Here is a 16227-nt window from a genome sequence, read left to right on the forward strand (position 1 = left end):
GGCTTTGGAGGCTGAGGTCCATGCACACTGCCAGGGAGCCAAACCTCATGGAAGGCAGCCAGCCAACTGCTGGCACTGCTGACATTTGAGAAACCACAGCAACCAGATTTGTTAGAGCTCACTCACTGGCCTCTGTTACACTGCAATTTGTTTGCTGTCAGCCTGACAATTCAATAGATGCCTCAGTTTGTGTTGTGTCCCATGGCTCTGCTGTCACTTTGGAGGTTAGATAAGAACAGTGAGGTGCTTCTTTCCAACAGCAGTGCCCCAGGCTGTCCACTGTGCTCCTGCAGGATCTGATCCCCAGCACTGGTAGGGGTCATCATAAACCAGCTCCTAAAGCAAATGCATTTTCAGGACCTCAGCACAAAAACCTGCAGGAATTGGAAGAACCTTCTCATATTTGTTCCTGATAACAGCTCCACTCTGAAGTGTTGCCAGTGAATTATTGGAAGCCCAGGGGTGAAAGAAGTTATGCAAGAGCAGAACTGGTGCACACATGGCTAGGAGAAGAGACTGTCCTCAGCCTCTTGAGGTGAACACTAAATTGCACCTAGAAATCCTCCACTAATAACTGAACAAGCCTAGCTAAAATGTTTGCAAAAAGAACAGAAAAAGCTTTCTCATAAGATGAACAGAGAGGATTTTTTTTTTCCTGATTCCAGTAGAGCACTGTTCCCAGATCCCCTCTACACTGATCAGGCCAAAATAAGCATGGAGGTACAGATCCACCACACCAGCATGATGAGCTTTACAATAACACAGCACTTAAAAACAAGCACATGGGAGAAATGCTGACAGGCATGGAGGGGACTGGACACAAAACAGAAAGAGAATAAAAGAATTGCTTTCAAGTTCAAGTTTTTACTGACCGGATGACACGTGGACAGAATGATTTATATATAAAGTGATATGAGAATAACAGGCAGTTCTATTAAAGAGTGCAATCTCCAGAGCAATTTCCTCTAATTTGGAGAAGTAGTGTTGAAGACACTCCTGGGCTGCTCAGTCTCACCTGTGCCCTGAGACATGTCCTGCTGCACCAGGGGCATTTGGCTTCCAGCTCCCTCCTGTGCAGGCATGGAGTGCTCATGCCTACTCACTGCCGTGCCCAGCAGCACTGTAAGTGGCATCTGTGGGTGCTTTTAAGCTGTGAATTGCTGAAAGGAAATGTACAACTCACATCTCAAGCCTAGGGAGTGGATGACAGCATTTGATGCAGTCATTACCCTTGCTAAAGTGAATGTAATAAGTCTTCCTGCAATCCATACTGGACAGATAGACACAATAGTCATGACACTAAAAAGTACAGCACAAGAAACCTTCAAAATTAGCAGCACAGGAAGACTGGGAGGGAGGTTTATTTTTCCAGCTGGATTCAGGAAGGCCTCTCCAGGACATAGCTAAATCACCCTGGCTTTTCACCCTTTTGCCTTGATTGCAACTGTTTGGAAGATAAACACTATCCTATCTTTAGCATTGGCATCTCCCATGTTATTCTCTCTGAAATGGAACAGAAAAATGTCAACAAAGAACAGTTGAAGAGAAACTCATTTATTCAGCCTAACCACTGGAATATGACATTTTCCTCAAACATGCTACAGCAGATTTTCAAATGCTCTTTGTATATGTGTTAACATCTACATTTGTCTCTTGAGACAGAAAAGAGAGCGCAGCTATTCTCGCCCTTCCAGGAAGAGAGCATCCATGGCTCTGCTGCTGGCTGGTGCAGCACAGCCTCCCATGCCTCCTGCGTGGTGGCAGCACAGCTGCACGCTGAAGGAGGGATGGCAGCAGCAATGGCAAAGGGCCTGCTAGCAACCCCAGCTCCGAAACAAAAATTAGCAACAGAGACAAGGATCATGTGCTCACAGCCTCTTGAAGCTATACCCCACACTTTGTGTATCACAGGGATTCGTACCAGACCTGAAAGCAAAGGGAGACTGAAAAGTAGCCTAAAACCTGCAGTATTGGAAGGACATTCTACAATCTCTGGAAATCTTATGGGGCTTTTTAGCTGTGTACATTATGCAACATAAGACACATGGCTACAGAGTCACCACGTGATGTTTGGGAAAGGGTTTGCAGATGTTGCAAACCCTTTCCCAAACCCAGAACTTCCAGAATTGAATTACTGTTAGGAATTTGATGAAGAAAATTAGCCCAGCTGTTGACAACTGATTTTGTCTTACTGATTCCAGTTGCCTGCCTGAATGAAAGTTGTTCTGGAGGTCAAGTTGCTTTGCCTCGTGCATAGATGTTATGTACGTGCATATCATGCAGAGAAAGCAGCCACGAGGGTCGAACTGCAAAGGGAGAAAAGCTGTTTCACAGGCTGCATGCAGGGAGGCATGTGGGGTCATTTAAATGCTTTTTCATGAGGAGGTTGGGTCAGAGCCCAGACCTGTTTCCTTACCTGCTGAATTGCTTGCAGAACCCTCCTCTGGTGCTGGAGGTCAGCTGGAGGTGCTGGTACTCAAGGGAGTTGAGAAGGACCTGTCCAAAAACAAGTCACACCCCACACCCCCAGGATTTTCCTCAGCTTTAGGCTAGAAAGAGATGAGCTTCAGTTTTCCTGTATCCAGGAGCCAGTCACATGGATCATGTGCTGTACTTCAGTGCCCAGAGGGAGAGGTCTGTGCTGCTCAGTCCTACCAAGACACCCTGTTCACCAGCACCATGTCCATCTCCTTCCTCTGCCCCAGCCCTTACCTCTCCAACTGATCAGAATGATTGCACCCCAAACCACGACATTGGAAACATCATAATCACACCAGAGAAATATTAGCTACAGCTCACTATCAGCTAATACCTTCTGATTGGGAAGTTTTAATTTCCAGAGACTTGCCTTCAAGTAAGGTGCTACTACAGGATTACACTATTAGCACAGGAATGTTTCAAGAAAATGGAGAAATACAGGCAGAATATTCCCAGTCCAGGAATTTGGTTTCCATTCTGCAGAGGGCTTCAGATGCTCTTCAGCATGTATCCCACAAACAGAGAAAACCTTACATGCACCTGCACACACACATATGCAGCAACCCAACAGAAGCCTCACTCCTATAAATTTACCATCATCAAAATCCCCTTACTTTTGAACTCCAAGAAAAGCACATCCACATTGTTTCAATTGCTCTGGTAAATAAAACTACATTCTAACCAATTACCAAAACCATCTAATCAAAATCAAAACCATCTGCAGCACTAAATAATTTATGGGTCAGAAGAGGAAGGGGAGAAGAGACAAAACCAACTTGGATGAAAATAGAAACTATATATGCAATTTTTGTGAATGCAAGAGGCTTGCCCAGTTCCATTAAGGCTCTTGGACACCAGTTATAAATGCTCTTTAAACCTCAATTCAGGTTAACACAAAGACCTCAAAGAAGTAAGTAGTTTTAAATCAGTCTAACTCGACTTTTGTCTCATTAAGTACATTGACAGTACAGCCTGCAAAACCTCTCTGAGCAGCATCCCCGAGAAAAGCATTGCTGGCTCTGCACTAGCTACTGACAGATTTTAAATCCCTTTACCCCTGAAAGCTGAACAAGGACAGTTGGATCCCTGAAATAAGGACAGCCCAGTAAGTACTGTGCAAATATATCAGATTTATTACTCTTTTATGGAAATAATAACAGACATTCAGGTAGAAACATATTAAATTAATGCAGTCAACAGTTTAAATGCAAAAATAAATATAAAGTCCGGCAGCTCAATGCATCTAAAACAGCTCATTTCTTCTAACGGATAGAAAAGATTTTTTTTTTTTTTTTGTCTTTTAAATGGTGAGTTTCATACAATCAAATAGAAACGAAGGTACAAGCGCTTTCTTAGAAAACATCCCGAGCCGGCCGCCCGTGCGGGCGCTCCTGTGCGGCTCCCGCAGCTCCGAGCCCAGTCCGTGCCGTGCCGGGCCGCGCTCAGAGGGCCGAGTCCGAGTCGCTGGAGTCGAGGCTGTTGCGGAGGCGGCAGCTGCCCAGGCGGTCCCGCTGCAGACAGAGGTTCTGGGTGCTCCGCCGCAGGCACTCCAGCGACTGCAGGAAGGACTTCTTGGCCTTCTCTTCCTCCATGGGGGACACCCCCTCCTCCTCCACCTCCTGGATCTCGTCGAAAGTCACCGGCTGCGTCTTGAAGCGCGACTGCCGCGGCCGCCGCAGCTTGCCCTTGGGGGTCTTGGCGGGGCGGGCGGGCGGCGGGAACTCCTCGGACACGCAGACGAAGTGCGGCATCACCGCCTGGTAGCTGGAGCAGATGCCCATCAGCTCGGCCGGCTTCGCGGCCATCCTGCCGCCCGCGGGAGCGCCCTCCGCGGGGGCCGGGGCCGGCGGAGCGGGGCGCGCTGCCTCGGCCGTGCCGGGCGCCGAGGCTCCGGCGGGCAGCGGCGGCGGGGCAGGGACGGGCCCCGCGGGGCCGTGCGGGGCCGTGCGGAGCAGCGCGGACCGCGGCTGTCCGGAGAGACCTCGGTGCGAGCGGAGCGCTGTGCGGAGCGGAGCGCGGTACGGAGCGCTGTGCGAATGGAGTGCTGAGCGGAGTGGAGCGGAGCGCTGTACCGAGCGGAACGGAGCGCTGAGCGGAGCGGAGTAGAGCGCGGCACCGAGTGGAGCGGAGCACTGTGCTGAGCGGAGCGCGGTGCCGAGCGGCGCGCTGCGGTACCGGGCGGAGCGGAGCGGTGCAGGGAGGCGCAGTACGGCGAGGACCGGAGCGCAGCGCCGAGCGGAGCTCCCCCGCTGCCTCAGCAGAGCCGCTGCCGCCGGCCCCCCGGCCCCGTTATATAGCGGCGGAGCCCCGCGGGAGCATGCTCAGACGGCAGCGCGCTCGGGCCGCAGCGGAGCCCACTCGCGGCCGGCCGGGCTCCCGGTCCGCATGACGCGTCCCGCACCGCCGCCCCCGCCCGCCGCGTCCCCTCGGAGCGGGGGTGTCGGCACAGCCCGGGGCGGGGCAGCCATCGCGCTCCATCCCTTCGCTCCCTCCCGCCTCCTCTCCCCTTAACTCCAGGGCATCCCTCTCCTGCCCCGCGGCACCCAGTGGGGCTTCAGGCGGGTCCCGGACTGCTACGGCCGTAATTCGGCTTTCTGCGTTTCACCGCACTGCTTTTTTTTTATCAATACCCTGATTCTATGGCTATGAAAGTGTACCGACAGACCCGTCACATCAGCTTTCAGCCGATCGCTACCCGTCAGTGACAAACCCATGCTCAAAGACAAGCCCAAATCTGAAACCCCTAATGTTACAGTGACCCAGATATATAAGCTGCAGAGATCACACGGAATGGATCCAGACAAGAACCATCACCATCAGAGGGTTAAGCAGGACTCTGGGATCTTGTTCCCAAGTCTGCCACCTCTAACGAAGCTTAAATACCTCCTTCAGCGTGACTCCATTTTTTTCCATTCAGTAGGGATCCTAAAATTTTCCATTCCCCTGTGCGCTCTGTGGTGCTTCTTTGATTTGATGCAGAATCAGATCCTCAGACAGAAAATGGCATGTGAGTATTACTGAGCTGAAACAAAAGCTTGCAAATTAGTGACAGCTGGAACCATGCTCTAAAGCTGTGTGTGCCAAGCACTCTCAGTGATAGAAAATCCCAACAGCATAAGAAACACATACGATAGGAATAGGAAGGAGGTAGAGGGAGGAGGAGTAGAAAAGCATGAGGGAGGAAGAGCCTGAAATGGTTAGTCTGTCCCCTCTTCAGGGCTCATGTTAGATGATTCCCATACAGACACTCTCCATATAGCTTCACCCACTCATGGATATTTTTGAAGCTTGGTTAGGGACCAGGAAGGAAGTGGAGGCTTAGCAAGTGTGTCAGGAATTCTGTGATGCTCAGGGGACAAGGACAATGCTCTCAGGGCCTGAGGCTTGCCAAGCAGTCAGTCCCACAGTGCCCCATGCCCAGTGTGCACAGGCAGCACAGCACCGCAGGGCAGAGGCACCAGGGCACTGCCAGCACACACTGACAATCAGCCACAGCAGAATCCACGCTCACCCCAGCAGCTCTGGCTCTGTGCCCAAGCTGGGGCACCTGCAGCCAGTGTGAGTTCACTGTGTTTGGCTATAAAACACATTCTTTGTGCAGAGGAGGACAAATGCTCTGAAAAAAACCCCAGAAGCTTACATATGTAATACACATCCTGTGCCATAGTCAGCACACAGAAATGGCCTTGGTTTTGTGAGCTCACCATCAGAAACTCTCAACCTTGTCTTTGCGTAACTCTCAGGAGTGGTCCCAATGGCCTTAGCAGTGGCAGTGTTTCAGGACCTGCATTGGAAACAAACCATTTTAATTACAACCCTGTCTCAAAGGGGATAAAATGGAACAAGAGCAGAAGAGCAGAGTTTCAGGAGAGCAGGGACCAGAGGCACTTGCTAGTGTCTTTCCAGAAGGCTGGCTGGTTTGCTCCTTGCCAGTGCAAAAGCAACATTAGGAGCCTTGGCTTCATGAAACACCTGGCTGCAATCTCTTGGCTTCTTGGCTCCCCAAGGCAGCTTTAGGGCCAGGGTCAGTTTGAAGCCTTTTTGTTGGGAGCTACTATTAACTTAATAAGGGAACAATTTTATGTTTGGTCAAATTGAATCATTCCAGCTTGCAGAGGGCTGTGTTTTTTACAGTTTATTTTAGTGGCTAAATTTAGCCCATACATCCCTGCTGCAATGTAACAACTTTCTCTCCAAAAGCTCCATTTACATATAACCACTTAAATTCCTGACAACTTGATTCTGCAGCACAGCTAAGGCCCAACTCTGTTTCCTCAGCACAGCCCTCCAACACAAGCCTGATGATGACCTTGGAGGATTTCTGGGGCTGAGCTTGCCTCTCATGCAGAAACAAGATGACATAGGAGCCTTGTTCTGCCATTACATATCCCAGTACAAACTGCCTGTCTGGTTTCCTACAGAAAGTTCAGTATGAAGGCAAACTCAGATATATTTAATACCCTCACAAATATGATTATAAAATGCTTTGGGAAATTTCAATGCCGTGTTGGAGCAAGATCACCATGGTAATAACTGAGAGGACTTGAAAATATTATTTGAGAAAATTTAGAAAATATATCCTGTGACATAATCCCCAGAGTTAGATTTCCAAGGTGCTAACATTAAAAAATATTTACTGAAGTATGGCCTTCATTTCACTTTCTCCCAGCATCGTTTAATGAAAGTAAATGAAATCTTGTGATTTCAATGAGTAACATTTCGGCAACTTTCAGTCCATTTCACTGCACTTCATGTCAACCCATTCAATTAAATTGTTTTCATTTCATTTCAGATATTCCTTTTTTTTATTGCATTTCATTTTATTGTAATTCCTTTCCTGTGTGTTTGGCTCACTCTGCTCCCTGATAAGGAGAATTCAATGGGTATAATTTAGAAAAGTTTTGGAACTTCTCAGTGCAATTTATGTAATCCCATTCCTCTTAAATGTTTTCACTTAATTTCAGAATTTTCAGGTTTTCTTTCAATTGTTTTTCATTTCTTCATACCTCCTGCCCCGTGTGTTTGGTTTTCTTCCTTCTATGGTTTGGAGATGTCATTTCCTTTCATGAAATGAAAATTCTTCATGAATTGAATTTTAATTTCATGAAAGGAAATGGCATGGCATGAGTTCAGTGAGTATCATTTTGGCACATTCCAGTCCATTTGACTGCAAAAAATCCCCAATGCACTGCAGCACCCTTGCTCCCTCCACGCTTTGCTCCTTGGCAGCACCCACAGGACTACAGCACCCACTTTAGCCTCAGAAAATGCTGCTTTCAGCACTGCTCTGCTCAGGGTTAGGGTTGAGAAAACGCCAGCCCCAACAGAGCCCAGGGCTCCAGGGACACTGCAATGCAGAAGGCATTGCCAAGTGGACCAGAGCTGCACCCCAACACTGCTCCCTCCACACCTTGCTCCTTGCTACCACCCACGTGCCGTGCACCTGAGCAAATTTCATCATAATTCTTTTTCTGTCTCTCTGGTTCACTCTGTTCCTTGATTTTGAGATTTCAATATGTGTCATTTCACCAAGTTTCAAAACTTTTCACTGTACCTCATGTCATCCTATTCCATTTAAGTATTTTCATTTTCAGAATTTTCTAGTATTCTTTCATTTCATCATAATTCGTCTCCTTTGTGTTCTGCTCATTTTGTTCCCCGATTTCAAGTATTCATTTAATTTCATGAAATCAACATTGTATGCCAGCACACTGCACAGGCACAGTATAGAACCTTTACCAGAGCTAGGAACATTTTATATTCATATTTGGGGCCTTGCATAGTTAAATCACCAGTTTAACAGGAGGAGACACAATTATTGCTGCTGAAACAGCATGGAAATTACCAGCATGGAAATTGTCATTGAGTTATTCCTTTAAAAATGTGATTATTGGAAACACACACACAGCCTTTTGCTGGCCATTAGGTCTCATGCCATAGAAAAGAAAGGAATGATTAAAAAGAGTATGTAGGGATGGATAAAAAGAGATAAAAAGGGATGGATACCCACCTCTTCCTGTAGGAGAAGAAACTTTTGAAGGGCCAGGGCCTTTACAGAAACCACCTGTAGCTGGGCAGTCACAGTGAACACCACAGTTCATGCCCCAAAACAGAGCAGTTCACTGTCTGTCAGAGCTGATGGGATCCCTTGAGAGCCAGCAGGATAAGCTGCTTCCCAGCAAGATGCCTTAATCCATGGAAGTTTCAAATATCCTCCCAAAACATACTCGAGAGTAAAAGCTGCTTCTTGCTGCCCTGGCAGGGGGCATTTCCAGCCACCTCACTGTGTACATCTCCACTCAGCATCCTGGTCTGGGTACCCATTTCTGTCAGGAGAAAGAAGGAGTTGCTGGTGTCTTTCCACTAGAATTCATATCTTGGAACAACCATTTTTAAAATAGCAATAAAAACATTCAGCAACTGTGACCTTTTTATTGGAGATGACACACCAATAAAAAGGCAGCAAATACAAACCATCTCTGAAAGCAAAAGTCTTTATGATTCTTTCTCTGCCTGCACATCTGATTTAAATTCCAAAGTGCACCTTTCTGATGGGGGAACCCAAGTTACCCAATGAGACCCAGCTGAAACCCACTGTAACACTTCTGCTTGGAAAAACAAACTGTTGTTTCTTTCTAGCTATCACAACAAAACTGCAGCACACAGAAGGCAGCTTACCTGGGCAGCCAGGCCTCTCTCCAACAGATGTGAATTCATTTACACCAGGGAATTAACTGGCTAACAACTCACAAGAGCTATGCACTCAGGGCTGTCATATCCTTTCCTTATGTATTTGGTTGGATATCCTTTACCTTCCTTTCCACTGTTTTGACTTCAGTAGCTTTTTAACATTTTCTCCCCTTGAAATAATTAAAGCCAAGCCAGCCCAGCAGCTGACTGCTGAGGGTAATCCTACAGTAAGGATCACACACCCTCACACTCAGGCAGCCAGCAGGCCAACGTGCAGCCAGCATTTTAAATGCCTGACATGACCCTTGAAGTATTTCTCTAAATTCCTCACATTCCCCTGGGCCATGCCAAGGGGCATCCTGCCTGGCATCATTTGGGGCTGCCATGGAGAGCCCTGCAGCCAAGAGCACAGGGAGGAATAAGCACACGTCCCCTTGGCAGCAGGCAGGTGCTGGCAAAGCCGGAGCTGCAGCATTGGAAATCTCCAGAGGAAGGGAAGGTTTGGCTGGTTCTGCAGCACACCCTGCAGCTCCCAGCCCCCTGCAGGCTGTGGTCTCCTGCACACCCTGAGCACCAGGACTTCTGTTCTCCACAGCAGGAGATGAGGGAGAAGCCTCAGGTAATAAAGCACGAGGAAATTCCCTACCAGTGCTTGCCATGTACTGCAGGGCAGCCATGCACAAGGCACCTGGGAGCGGTGAGGAGGCTCAGGCTGCTGCTGGGATCTTTGCAGGCAGCTCATGGAAACTTCCAGCAGAAAGCTCTTCCCAACCCAGCAGGGAATTGCTAGGAAGGGCAAGTTCTCTGAGGGATGTTTCAAACTGGACATGTCCAGTGTACAGAAGGATTTTTACATCTCACCAGGCAATCTGCCACAGAAATGGTGCCCCCTTGACACTTACTGAGGTTTTAAGGTAAGTTTTAGATAAAATGGCACTTTAAGAGAAAAGGTTTGTCATACTTGTATATGTCTCATTTTTATATATAACTTGGCTATTTTAGCTGATTGAATTTCTTTCCAAGTCTCCCTAAAGTAAGGAGTGGAAAATTCAGCCAGGTTATTGATTCCTGGCTTTTTCTTTTTTACAGAGAGCTTCATGGCATGATCCTGATAGACATGACAAACATTTGTCAGCACTTGTGGGAAGTTCATGATCCCACAGAGTTAATACAAAATATGTGTGTTCAAAGCTCCTTTCCCCTCAAATATCTCAGTTTCAGTCCTGCCTGCCTTTTTATGAGCTGCAATAAATCCCATAAACCTTCTGCCCCATGTCATTAGGAGAAAGTACAGACTAAAATGTTTGAATGTATGAATGCTTCTCAGAGAAATGTATTATTTTATGCTCTACATAGAATTGCTTCAATTGTAAAGTGACAGCTGAAGTGAAAAGTCAGTCTTTCAGTTGCACTTCACAAGTTATCAGCATTTGGCTGTCAGCACACCACTAATAATAAATGTAGTCATAAAACTATTTGTTTTGAAAGAGAGCTGCCAAGTGTTTCCTGACAAAAAACTGCTACATTAAATTTCCCTTGTTTGGCCTCAAAGGCATCAGAAGGGATGGCAGCTTTTCCCAACACTGTTGCTGATGCATCAGGGCACAGTGATATGAGGACAGAAGAAAAAAGTGGGGTTCCAATGACCAAAGACCAGTGATTGCAGAAAACTCAACTCTTTAAAGAATGAAAGTACACTTTAAACTAATTAAGATATTGACTCTGCTTTGGATACTCCTCCTGGTACATGAAGTAAAACCTCTAACCTCCCATGGCTCTAAATATCAAGGTATCCCCATGTCCAGCTGTTACTGTGACCCTATATCAAGTAAGCAGCACAGAAATGAGGATTTCTAGTTCAGGACATTCTGTCTCAGGTTCAAAATACAGAAGAAATGTTTTGCCCCACAAAATTATTTAAAATGTCTGGGAAGAAAACAGACTTTCTGTGGGCAGGGAAGAACTTTGCCGACGAATCCTGGGAATTTCCAACCCTCCACATGCTCCACACTGAGCTGGTGGCTGGGACAGTGCTGGTGGCCCTGCACTCTGAGCTGCCAGCTGCAGAGCACAAATGGTACTGGCAAGGCAGGGAGGAGAGGAGGATTCTCTGCTCCTTGCCAGGGAGCCCAGAGCAACCCAGGGCTGTCAGAGCACAGAGCACCTGTCCTGGGTTCTCTTCTGTACCCAACTGCTGAGCTGGAACTGAATTATTCCTGACACCTCCCATCCTCTCCCAGATGTGGGGACAAAACTGGCCACACATCTCAAAAACAACAAGGAAGGCCTCACCTTTTTGGGTCAGAGAGACCTAACAGAGAGCATGGCCCCAAAGGTTCTGTCTGCTCTCAAGGTCAGACAAAAGGAAAATCTTTTCTGTTTGAGTCAAGATTAAAAATCTTAAGTTGGTGCCACAAATCAGATCTTAACACTTGTGATGGATTTCATCTTCCATTTTCTCCTGCAGCTAAAAGCACTGTAGAGCATTCACTTATTTCAGCAGAATAAATTTCTTTTTTTTCTTCTCTTTAAAAGTCTATTTGTAAACAATCAAGAAAGAAATCAACTGTGGTCTAGAGATTAAAAACAGAAGTTTCTTGACAATTGAACTATCAGGCTTCAAGTAACCTAATCCTTGAGAAATTTTTGTTCAATCTCTAAACGTTTCTGGGGACTTTAGACAAAAATTTTAACAACCAAAGTAGTACATTGCTGAGTGATGGTTCAGCAACTGAAGCCCTGCCTTGCCAAGAGCAGCCAGAGTGGTGACAATGCAGACAAGAAGAGAGAAAACAAAGCATAACCCCATTCCCGTCAGATGAAAGCCCATAGTGCCCAAAGCTGAGGAATGATCATTTCTAAGGTAAAATAGAGCCACTTTAGCCTCTGCGAGGGAAGTAAAGCCAGGAGACAACTGGCAAGGTCACCAGGAAAAAATGTTTAGTGCAAATACAAGGGTGTTACAGAGGAGCAGCCAATGCTCAGGACATTCTTTTTCACCCATGGCTGCTGCAGCACCAAGATGATGCTGTGTCCCGTCTACCCTGCCCTGGTTCACTCACTCACTCCCAGCCCTGAGGCCTGGGAGGATTTCCTCAGGCTGGCTTGTCAGCTTATTCCAGGGTAACAATCTCTTCTCTGCCATGAGCTGTCATGGCTCCATCAGTGCTCTGAAATTGCAGGTATTGGCAAATTTTGCATTATGTACAGTTTGTCACACACTGTCTCTCTGATGTGACCACCACTTCTCCACCCTCTCCCTCCCACTTCCACCATTTTTTGTCCCAAAACACTGGCGAGCCTGCACCCTCCTGCACTCTCCTCTCCAAGCTCCCACAGGTGTCTCAAGCCAAAGGCATGCCATGCCAGCTGGCCAGACTGTCTCCTTCACACAGATCTGCCCCCAAAGAGCAGGGGTGGGGAACAGAAACTGGGAACCATGTAGATTCTGCATCCTGACAAACCAGCCAGGAAGTGTGGGTTGTACACCTGGGCCAGTACACCCTCTGGCAACTCATGTCTCTGCTCACTCCTGCTTTATCTCTTGCTCTCTACATCAGAAGCTTTCAGGACAAGCCTTCCCACAGCCCTCCCTAACGATGATGAGGACCCAATGATAAGGCCCTGATAAGTCACAGCTACAAATCCCATCCCATCCAACACTGAGGCTCTTTCTAGCCCATGTTCTTCCAGCTGCATGGCAGCTTGCCTTGGCACAAGGCATTTCTGGAAACACAGGGGCAGAGGGCTGGCACTGGCATTTCAGAGATCAGCTGTAATGTCAACCCATCTTCAGCATGGATCTGGGCATTGCCTCCACAATGGGAGCAGAGCAGCAGAACAAACAACACCCAGCAAAGCAGCTGCACACCCAAGTTTAGATGGAAACTTTCAGCTGAGCACCATTCTGGATCCAGCGAGCACCGTCTGTCAGGAGGATTCTGTGAGATGTGAAGACTTTGCTCTAAGTCTCACTCAAACAGCAAAATCTCCTGAGTGAACAGAACAAAATTTTTGCTTCTGCTGGGAAACCTGAATCAAACAAACAATGGGGACCATGGAACAGACCTCCCTGCTCCTTATTCTGATTTAAATTCTTCAATACAGTCCCCACTGTCTTTACTTAAAACAAGGCTTTCCAGCTCCCTCGAGAGGTGCTTTCCTAGCGTGAGCCACCAAGGACCTGCCAGCTACAAGGGAGCTGGCAATAACTCCACCAAGCTCTTCTGAACACCACACAGCAGGAGGAGGTAAATCAAACGGGAACACAGGGGAGAAAGCACACATCTGTCACCCTGATGAGTGGGTGACTCATGGGGAAGGGCCAGTGCTCTCATGGCCAACCATCACCAGGCACTTCCCAGTGGGTTGAGATGATACCTGCAAGATCTCAGCAGAACTTAGGTGCAGACAGGCCAGGCCAGGATGCTCCAATTTAAACAAATTATCCAGGTTGCTATGGAAACCTCAAGGATGGAAAAGAAGCACTCTGAAAACAAACCATAGTGAAGCAGATTTCCTATCCATTCTGAAAAGGTTTATGATCAGAATAGGCAAAGTGGGTGTTAAATGCTTTTGAGCTAAGGCAATAGTAGCAGCACTTGAGGAGGAGGCATTATGGATTCACAGCACCCATCATACATGCATCTTTTATCCCAAACCCCAGGAGAACAGTCCTCTGTGTTTTGCCAACACTACAGTATGAAGGTTCCTGGCACCCTGTCTCCTTCTCTATTACCATTGTAGCTATAAATTACCATTTATAGCTATAAATTACTATGTGTAGCTATACTAACCCTGTAAGTCATGGCAATCAGAAAAGACACAGGTAGAATTTATCTGACACAGATGAAGTAAAATTATCAAATTACCTATGGCTTTAAAGCTAATCAGAACTGAATAACCTAAAGAGTTCTTTTTCACAAAAAAAAAAAAAAAAAAGAAAGAAAGCCCCAAAACCCAGAGGAGAGGAGTGACAGAATTTTGCTATTGATTTCAAATGGTGCTCAGATCAACCCACTGTGGCCCAGAAGTGCAGTATTGAACAGTATTGAATCAGATACACTCCAATCTCACCAAGAGTTTGTGTTTGAATATTCAAGTATTCTGGGACAAAATGATTACAGGTAGCATGGGGACAGAGTGATGCCTGACACCAGTGTGGTTAATTAATAATGTCATTGCTTATAGAGCTGCTAAATAAATGAATGGTTACATATGGACCCAGTTGTGTTTTTTTTTCAGAACAGCTCCATCCTACAGGTTCCCTGAGGAAGGCAGGCTACTGTCCATCCTTACCCAAGACAGATTCCATTCATCTGCTCCTTATCATCAAATCTGAGGGCCAGTACATTCTGGAAAAGGTGATGGCTGTTTTGGAAAAGGGAATCTTACCTGGGGTTACTAGTAGATTCCACCAGTTTGAAAGCCAAAGCCAAACAAATTTGAAGAATGCAATTTTTAAGCATTTTTTGAAAGAGACACATAATCTGCTGAAATCTTCAAGGACCCTTCCAACCCAAACCCATTCTGTATTTTGAAGAAAAGGAAAAAAGTAAATGCACAGTTTATATCTTCCACATAAAAATAGTGATAGAGAAGTGTTCTGTAAGCAAAGCAGCTCACTGGAGCTGCTGCAGCCCCTCAGATGGACACAATCTGGTGCCAATCACAAAAACAAAATCCTCTGTAAACATATAAAAAGTATATTTTACTTTAGTGTATTCTGAGTTTAAATTATTTTTCAAAAAGTTTCTGGCTGAGAATCTCACAACAGTCCTGAGAAGGAAGAAAGCAAGCTTTTAAACTGGAAAGTAATTCTTTTGGATGACATTTTTAGCAGCACTGTTTTCAAACCCATGTATCTAGGGGAAAGGTTCCTCCACCTATCTTTAAGTTAAAGAATGGAACCTAACTGCATATTTACCATCCTGAACATGCTGCCCTTTGCACTTGACTGCAACAGCAGAAACAGCTGAACAGCAGCACAAGAAACGTGCACATTGCCCTGGTCTCTAGTGAAAAATCTTTAGGTGTCAAGGGAACAGCACCAGCTCAAGAACTCTCAAATCTCACTTTTGTGCACACCCATTTTGAGAACTCAGCAGGAGGGCCTGTAGCACCCAGGAACAAATTTCTACTGCCAGGAAAGTCCTTGCAGAAAGGTCTCCTGAGGAGCTCTGGGCTGGAATCTCCTCTGCCCAAAGCCATTCCTGCTGTCCTGGCAGGCAGGGGGCTGCAATTTGCTGCTACGTGGGGGAAGGAAGGAAGGAAGGAAGGACCACAAGCTCCCAGCTGACAAAGAAACTTGACCCCTGGGCCAAGTGCTCCCCTTGCAGTCAGTACACACAGCACAGGCTGGGGAATGGTGCCATATGCCTTCTCCTCACTGTCAAACAGATCTGGATACAGCGAAGCTGACACGTGAGAGAAAGCAGAATGCAGCAGTCTCCAGCAACAAAACGAGCACTGGGGGACAGAACATTTCTCCTATAAATCACTTCACTTCTGGAGAGGACAACTTGGTCTTTTCCCAAATCAAAGGAAGTAAGGAAACTAAACCAAAATTTGCTAACATAACAAATTGAAACCAAGAAAAGGAGGTGAAAAACTGCTCTTCCACAACAGCATCAGCCTCCAGGGTCCTGCCATTAGTTATGTGCCATAGATTCACTGAATTCAAATGAGTTGCAATTTCCACAAGCTGAGGAAATTGGGGGTTTAAAAGTTTCCAACTCATCCCCATCTTCTACTCTTTCTTGTAGCCTGGCTGCTCTTAACATAGTGAAAACAAATGGAGTTGTATGAATTGATACAGGCAAAAGTATTGCCTTCTCAGAGCACCTGACAAATTAGCACTGTCCCTTGGTTAAGGACACCCACTCTGTCAGCACTGCCAAACTGGACACACACACACAGGGATGTGCACAAAGCTCCAATGACCCAAAGAAAGTAAATATGAAAGTGTCTGCCTCCTTCAACTCTGATTCCCATGAAATATATCACAGAGCCTAGACAAAAGATTCAAATGCAAGAAAACAACATTAAAATACTCCAAAA

The 16227-nt window shown here is 46.6% G+C and overlaps 1 protein-coding gene across 1 annotated transcript; it reads right to left on the minus strand.

The window, feature by feature from the left end:
- Positions 1–3588: 3588 nt before the first annotated feature.
- Positions 3589–4792, minus strand: C5H11orf96 (chromosome 5 C11orf96 homolog). Its single transcript, XM_064714422.1, has one exon. The coding sequence runs from the start codon at positions 4281–4283 to the stop codon at positions 3921–3923; it is 363 nt and encodes a 120-aa protein (XP_064570492.1). The 5' UTR covers positions 4284–4792; the 3' UTR covers positions 3589–3920.
- Positions 4793–16227: the final 11435 nt, after the last annotated feature.

The sequence above is a fragment of the Zonotrichia leucophrys genome, chromosome 5 (assembly GCF_028769735.1).
Source record: "Zonotrichia leucophrys gambelii isolate GWCS_2022_RI chromosome 5, RI_Zleu_2.0, whole genome shotgun sequence".
NCBI classification, from domain to species: Eukaryota; Metazoa; Chordata; class Aves; order Passeriformes; family Passerellidae; genus Zonotrichia; species Zonotrichia leucophrys.

Bases quoted from the DNA above. Each gene is read 5' to 3' on its own strand.
- C5H11orf96 (XM_064714422.1), bottom strand. From the start codon at position 4,283: ATGGCCGCGAAGCCGGCCGAGCTGATGGGCATCTGCTCCAGCTACCAG.